General features: G+C 45.0%; 1 protein-coding gene across 1 annotated transcript in view; it reads right to left on the bottom strand.

The window, feature by feature from the left end:
- Positions 1 to 40: 40 nt before the first annotated feature.
- wnt7ba (wingless-type MMTV integration site family, member 7Ba) overlaps positions 41 to 8,172 on the bottom strand; it is a 10,620-nt gene continuing 2,488 nt past the window's right edge. The window contains exons 3-4 of the mRNA XM_074624953.1: positions 3,681 to 3,952; positions 41 to 1,655 (exon numbers count right to left, since the gene is read on the bottom strand). Of these exons, the coding sequence (XP_074481054.1) occupies positions 1,176 to 1,655; positions 3,681 to 3,952 (752 nt within the window). The 3' untranslated portion in view covers positions 41 to 1,175. The remainder of the gene's footprint in view (positions 1,656 to 3,680; positions 3,953 to 8,172) is intronic.

Below are 8,172 nucleotides of genomic sequence, written 5' to 3'. Positions count from 1 at the left end.
ATCCAGCCAGGCAGGCCTAAACCGCGCTGGAAGGCCTTGTGTAAGCAGAGGCCATAATGTGGAATTCCACGTCTCTGCCGTTCATGGGAATGTTGGATGTTTCTGAACCTGATTGCACCTCTATGGCGTTCCAATGAGGCTCACACATGCTTTTCTCAGAAGTCCCCCCCCCCGAAAACAAAACAATGAACACGGTCAGGGTGGAAAGTGCCGTTCAAACAAGTTGACAAGTTGGATGCTTAAAATAGTTTGGGAGTTTTTTTCTGCCTCTTCGGCTCTTGGCGTAACAAAAGGGTCTGGGAATCGGAGGGGGAATTTGTCCATGAGAGAGATGTCGGCTCAGCGCTCGACTACACAACTTACTGATGAAAAACAGAAAGAAATGTGACTATGTGAGTGCAAAAGAAAAATCTGTAGCGAAATACACCACCGACAACTGATAAATAGAGTTTAGTGGCAGTTAATGCAACTCCATATGACTAAAAATCACTTCCTCCCAGCTTGAAATGTATCAGTAGCAATTGAAGATCATAAAAAGAGAGGAAAAATGTTACAGAGTAATTGAGTTTGCTATCCATCCTATAAGATAAGATATTTTTTTACATAAATAATTTTGTTTTATTTTCAGTGTTCAAACAGAATACAGTGTGAGCGTACAGTTAAAAGTAGTCCACTGCCATCTTTCAGTCTTCTGTCATGGCTGCCTGAAGCGCTTAGAGCATTTCCAGTTAGCGTTGTTACAAAAGTCTTCTCAAGATCCAACAACAGTCCTGGTTGTTGTTTTTTTTTTCCTCTTGTGCGTGACATCCGTAAGCTACATCTTTGCAAGATGTTGTCTTCCAAATATTGCTTCGCTTGAGGCCAAAAGAGTGAATCCTTTCACCTGCGACATGTCTGCATCATGTCTGCATCATGTCTGCATCATGTCTGCATCATGTCTGCATCATGTCACAGTTTTGTACCAGCGCGCAAAAAAAAAGTGTTTTTTCAAAATCTCTCCAAAGCTCATGTCTGTTTTTTTCTTTCTTTAAAGAATTCCAAAATAGGATGTAAAAATGTGCAAATTGTTGAATAAATACTTCCAAGTCCTTCACTTCAAATTCCACTTTGTCATCATCCTCTTACCATCAACCGTTGTCCGTTCTCCCCAGCCTCTCCTCCGCTTCCCCCGTTCCCTACTTGCAGGTGAAAACTTCCGATTTCTCGCTGCACGTGTTGCACTTGACAAAACAGCACCAGTGGAACTTGCAGTTGCACTGCCAGATGCGCGTGTAGTGGTGTGTGTTGTAACCCCGGCCGCAGCACATCAAATTGCAACCGTCCGTGTGGCCCGAGGTCCCGTTGCACAGCCTCCCCCGCGTCCCCGTGCTTCCCGTGGCCGTGTCCTCCTCGCAGTAGTTGGGCGAGCGCTCCAGGTACACCAGGTCCGTGTCCGTGGGCTTCTGGTAGCCCCGGGCCTCTTTGAGTCGCAGGAAGGAGGGCTGGCGGAGGCGCGAGGCCCGGACCGGCTCCACTTGAACCGCTCCGCTGTAGCGATCCTTCAGCATGTAACCGATCTCTCTGAACTTTGGGAGGGTGATCCAGCAGGTCTTAGTCGTGCAGGAACCGGACACGCCGTGACATTTACACTCCAGCTTCATCCTCTCCTCCAGGATCTGATCACATAGAGAGGAGACATTAGCTCTGTATGAATTAAAAGAGATAGTTAAAGGGGACATATCATGAAAAACTCACTTTTTTTAGTGCTTGTGCACATATGGTACATTTGGGCATCTGTAGTGCCTACCAACCCACAAACTGTGAAATAACTGTGATTTTCCTACTCTCACCTACGGTCATGAGGGCTGGGTCATGACCGAAAGAACTAGATCGCAGGTACAAGCGGCCGAAATGGGTTTTCTCAGGAGGGTGGCTGGCGTCTCCCTTAGAGATAGGGTGAGTAGAGCCGCTACTCCTTTGCGTTGAAAGGAGCCAGCTGAGGTGGTTCGGGCATCTGGTAAGGATGCCCCCCCCCCCCTGAGCGCCTCCCTTGGGAGGTGTTCCAGACACGACCAGCTGGGAGGAGGCCACGGGGAAGACCCAGGACTAGGTGGAGAGATTATATCTCCACACTGGCCTGGGAACGCCTCGGGATCCCCCAGTCAGAGCTGGTTAATGTGGCCTGGGAAAGGGAAGTTTGGGGTCCCTGCTGGAGCTGTTGCCCCCGGCGACCCGACCCCGGATAAGAGGTTGAAGATGAGTGAGATGAGTAACTGTGATGTGGCTCCCCTTCCTGTGTCACATGCAGGCTCATTAGAATATACTCAGAATAGAATATACTAGAATTAGCTCAGTCGGTAGAGCGAGCGCCCATGTATCGCCAAGGCTCAGTCCTAGCAGCGGTGGACCCGGGTTCGAATCCGGCCTGTGGTCCTTACCGCATGTCATTTCTCTCTCTCCCCCTTTCCAACACTCATTCCACTGTCCTATCAATAAATACTTAAAAATCACCCCAAAAAATAACTTAAAAAAAAAAAAAAGAATATACCGCCCACGGCTTGAGAACTACCTTTGCAAAGGTGCACTGTATTTTTCACGTAAGCCAATCAGAGCAGACCAGGCTTCTTAAAGAGACAGGCGCTAAAACGCAGCGTTTGGAACAAAGGGTGAATACAGGTTTATTCAGACAGACGGTATGAGCAAAATAATGTGTTTTTTGAACATTAAAGCGTATAAACATGTTTGAGTAGAAACCCAAAATGCAAGTATGAACCTGGAAATTAGAATGATATGTCCCCTTTAAGGGCTGAAAACCTATTCTGTGCGGTTAATACATAAACGGTAATTTTACATACGTCCATAGCTTGAATTTGAAACCCGTTAATAGCAATCGCATAGCTTTCAGATCCGTCTCTTTCGGTAGGCCGGGCTTTCTGCGGAGACTCTGACTTTCAGCACTCCAACCGGTACGCCAACTTTATGTCAGCAACCTGGGGGAAATAACTCATAAACCCAGACTGTAGTCTCTAATTAACTTTACCTTTCTTCAGACCACATAATGGTGCGACAGCCCCGAGAAAACTGACCAGAGCTGTTGTGCAACCATGCACATATAGAATTACTTTGTGGTTTGAGCCAGATTTATATTATAATGCCTTTTCAGATGACACAATTGACAGGTGACTGTTTGCCCCTTGTGACTGAGCTTGATGGTAATGTGAAAAACAGTATGACTTTAGAGCGACTAAGCTCCTCATTAGAACATCTAGTATCTTGTGCGTCCAGAGCACTAGTCAAATCAGTGACTATCACGCTCTGGGGTCGTTTGCTCTTGACTTTGGCTGCCTCGGTGTGTGCGGTGGTGCGGAAGCGCGGCCTTTGGTGCTTCCACTGAGAGAGGAAGAGAGGGAGACTTGCAATAATATCCTCTATCCCCACTTAATGCGTAGTAATTCAGTGAATGGACTGTGAGGCTGTGGCACGACTCCATTTTGGCAGCTGCATCTGCCAAGTTTTGCATTTCTGTCACACATACACACTCCCGCTCTAGTGTACAGGAGCTTTGTTCAATCATTTCTGCACTTGTACAGTTTAGGGCTGATACGATTACAGTGACTGATGCAAATACACAACAAATGGAGTATGATGTTTTTAGATGGATACAGTTTGTTTCGTCCTCAGTGTGGTCAAGCTCATGTTACCTTTCGCCCTGCCTCATTGTTGTGCAGGTTCATCAGCCGGCGGGCGTTTTTCCTGATCTCGCGGGCGTCCACAAAGCGCCGCGAGAACTCCACGCCGTACTTAACGTCGGCCGAGCAGCCTCCCCACTTCCAGCCCTCCTCTTGGTCGTGGTAGCCCTGCTTCTCGCGATCGCAGCCACACTGGCTGAGGTTGCCTTGGCTACAAGCCGTGGTCACCGCGTGGGCGACTCCGGCTGCGGTGATGGCATAAGTGAACGCTGCCTCCCTGCTGCCTGAGGAGAGAAGAGAAGAGCGGAATCTGAATAAATATGAGGCGGTGTAGTAAGTAGTAATAAAAGTACCCTCATTTAAATTGAGAAGGTTTTTCATGTACTATTTTGTAGCCTAAAATCAGTACTTGCAGTGCTTTCCTCAGAAAAACAAGATTTGCATGCCCGTCATACACTTACGCTGTTCTGGCACCAGCAGGAGGATTTAGGTTTCTCTGACCCTCTTCCTTTGTAAAGGAATGTGCTAAATTAAAGGAACACTGCACCAATTTTACACATGAATTGCAGATTATCTGTCATGAGAAGTACTACTCAGTCTATGAAAACATGTGTATAATGTCTTCTATGACGTCATCGGGGTTATTTCAATTCGGGGTTGAGAAGATTTTTAGCAGAGAGCCTGCGTTACTGAACGAAGTGGCTGTTAGGAGGCCATGGCTTCTTCCTTCTTCATCCATTTTTACCATTCTTCTTTAGAAGGCCCTTTACACCCACATGGGTTTTTACACTTCTTCTTGCTTGGGCAGAGCCATGCTGGAACTCCATGAGGTCACCGAACTTCATGAACCAATAAAAAAAATGATGAAGGTGTAATTTCTCCCACCCAAACACTTGCAGCAACGCAAGAGATGTCGATCAAGCACAAGCCGTACACACCCAAACAGTCCTAAGAAGATGGGTGCGTTCCAAATCGCATACTTTTACTCTTAGTACGTACTGCAGCTGCCCTTACAAAGTACACACTGTTGCTTGCAGTATGCGTACAACTACTTTCTCATAACATTGCACTTTGAACTTTGACCTGCTCATATATCTGCTGCGCAGAGGATTGTGGGTCGGAATAGCCAGAAAAGCATGCTGGCTTGCATACTGCAAAATGGGACCGGATGTAGAAGGACATCCTGGTATTTTTTGGCATTTGACATAGTATATATTGGGACATACTCAATATTTTTCTGGCATATTAAATAGTATGGTAGTACAGGGGTTGGAACACCGAAGATGTCTTGCATGTCATGCCTCTCTCTCACCCTTCCCTCAGTTCCTGTCTACCTCTGTACTTGCTGGACTACTTCTTTAAGGAAAGAGAGCCAGCCACCACTCTGGAGAGCATCACATAACTGTGTAACTAAGTACCTGATACTCAGAGTAGTTTTGAAAATGGCTACTTCAGTACTTTTACTTGAGGAGTTTTCAACAGAAGTGATCTTACTTACACTATATTTATTAATATGTCAAGTACCAGTACTCTTCTCAGGCTTACTTCATTTTGAATAGTGTCTGAGGTAGATTAAAGGGCTACTGTAGATATCAGAAGTTGAATTTGAGGAGCATCAGTATAAAGAGCATTATGTAATATAATAACTTATTGATTTTTTCTTTCTGCCAGCAGTTCTATAGCGCTGACGGCCGGTCGCTCCACAAAAATTACCACACCCCTTTGGAGGCCACAGTTTTCGCCGTAGGAGGGTGAAATTTGTTGTTGTTGTTTGTGTTCATGCCAATTGGCAATAAGGACGTGCGGTTGTGGGAGTGGCCTATAACAAAAAGGCGCATAACTTCTAAACGGATTCACATATCATGATCAAACTCAAAAAGCATTTGTCATAAGACAGCAGAAAGTTCCTCTCATTGGTGTGGGTTAGCCCCGCCCCCTATACTTAAGCCACGCCCTCCTTCATAACTCATGAACCGTGTCTCCTAGACACTTGTGGAGGTGGGAGGTGTGTGGATGCATATGCATGCGTGGATGCATGCACGTCCGTGGTCGCAGCTGTTGCTAATTCTTTTTATTTTACTTTATGAAATTTTCTTTTTTTTTAAATGTAATTTATTTTTATTTGGAAAAGGCAATATCGCAGAATGTCCAAAGACTGTTAATATACACGTATATGCATAGAGACAGAGGTATTAAAAAGCTGCCGTGACTCAGTCCTCAGGAAAACTTTCAGTCCTCCATCTTCACCTCCAGGATAGATATCCGTGTGTACTCTTCCTCATTTACAGGTGTAACACATCTACACACATACACATCTATATTCACCTGCAAACCCACATGTATACAGCCAACATACCTATGTGTGTATTTCTACTTCTATCTGTCAGCAATTTTTATTTTCAACTTTCTTACATATGCCCATCCCATACTCCATTCTATTTCCATCATACAAATTCTGCTGGCATTGGTGTTAAGAAATTCGATCCATTTATAGTTTTTTTTAATAATTTTTATATAATTTAAGTCAGCTTTTCCATTTTAAATATTTCTAAGATTATTCCATACCATTCTTCCAACGTGGGGTGGTACTAGATTTGGCCACTTTCTAGTGATTGATTTATTGGCCGCCAAAAGGTCTTGAATACCGGGCTTAATGTTTTGTGAAAGCCATTCCAATATAAACGCAGTTTGGGAAAGTCCCAAAATATATGGAAATAATTTGCCTCCCTTGAGCCACATTGTCTCCAACATGTCAATATTAATAATAATTGTGTCGTATTGTTGCATTTTTTCCTGGTGAGGGTAAAATATCTTATAATATTCTTCCAGGACAAACGGAGTCAGTTGAGGACCATTGAAAACTACAAATGCCCCCCAAAACCTCCTCAGAAAGCCCCGTTCCTGCTTCTTTTCCCCTCTTTTCCCCCCATTGTTTTAGCATAAAAGAGAGCATTAGATAATCTAGAGATGGGCTTATCTGAAGGCTCATTTCAGGGTTTGATAGAACTCAGATTTTGCTGTTGATAAGTCTGTTTCATATCACTGTTTCACTCAGAACAGTAATCGGTCTAGTGAAGACAACACAAGTGACATCTACTGGCTGACTGGAGGAGCTTTTTTTCTGCGTTGGCACTCACAGAGCTGCTGTGTCTTAATGTTTTTCATCAATGGACTTTCTCACGCGGTTTAAGTGTCATTGTGTGTCGGTCTTAGACGGTCCACATTATTATAGCAAACGATACCGCCGCGTTGCATGTCGAAATAATCTGTGGCCAGGCCTGACTGAGATGTGCCCAGCCATTTCCAAGCTTTTGCATGTCACCATTTGAACTTCAGAATAAACACATTTATATTTATGGCGTGGAGGGGGGAAATTAATTTATTGGCACTAGGACGGGTAAGAGGATATCCTCCCTCCACCAATCAGGATAATGCTGGGCCTCCGTTCTTTTGAGTATTAATGCATGGCGTCTCTGGTAGAGGCGATTCCTAATGGCTCCCCTCCAACCTGACAAACTCACTCGCACAAAACCATCGGGCCTGCGGTTCCCCCCCGCTCCATAACTCATAACAAACTCTGAAGTCTTCTCTCATCAGGCTAAATCCGCGACCCATTCAGATATATTGTATGGTGAGCATTTCTCAAGGCATCAGGCCGCATGCAATAGCCAAACAGCCATCTCCTTGCGCTGTGATTTGTTTGGATTGTACGGCATGTGCATGCAGGGCTCCATTGTTGCCATCCAGCTGCTGGAGCTGACTTCAATTAGTGGTTAGCATGGATCTCTCTGGTCTTTCTCAATGCCTAATGAGTTTGCAGGCCCGGCAGGTCAGTCAAACGAAGTGGTGGATGGTACATTAGCGGCACAAGAGGCTTAAATTTTTTTTAAATAGCAAAAATTGACAGAACAATAGAATAATTAACGGTCTAATTACACATTTAGTCTCCCAGAAAGCACTTATTTGTTTAAAGTGTGTGCGTGGAGAGGACATGAGGACCTAAGCCGGGGTCCAAAGCCGTCTCTCTCCGAGCTCGTTTACACACCACAAGAGAAAAGAGACATTTCCTCTGACAAAAGAAATAAAGGGATCCAGACGTCTGTCTGCCCGTGTCCCGTGTAGAAGAAAGTGATTGCTCCCAGAGCTGCTAGATTAAACATGGATCCAAACCCACAGCGAGACCGCAACAAAACATTTCGGACTGCAATACAATTTATATAAGAGGTTCACATTAGGAGCAAACAGGCTTCTGTGAGAAATAAAACGGGGAAGAATGTTGACTGAAAGCAGGGAGATGTGTCCGTCTGCAGAGAGGTTGGATATGGAAATGCTTTCAGAAGATGGCACACCCAGATAGGCGGCATCAGACCCGGCTTTATGAGGACGTCTTCACACTCACTTTTATGACTGCTTTGCTGTGTGTTGCAAGCCCAGTGATGTCACACACATGAGCTACAGATTTACTCTCCTTCGGGGACACTGGCAAAGCCTTTGAGTTTCAGTT

This window comes from Sebastes fasciatus, chromosome 23 (assembly GCF_043250625.1).
Source record: "Sebastes fasciatus isolate fSebFas1 chromosome 23, fSebFas1.pri, whole genome shotgun sequence".
Lineage (NCBI taxonomy): Eukaryota > Metazoa > Chordata > Actinopteri > Perciformes > Sebastidae > Sebastes > Sebastes fasciatus.
This window is presented reverse-complemented; position numbering and strand designations above follow the sequence as displayed.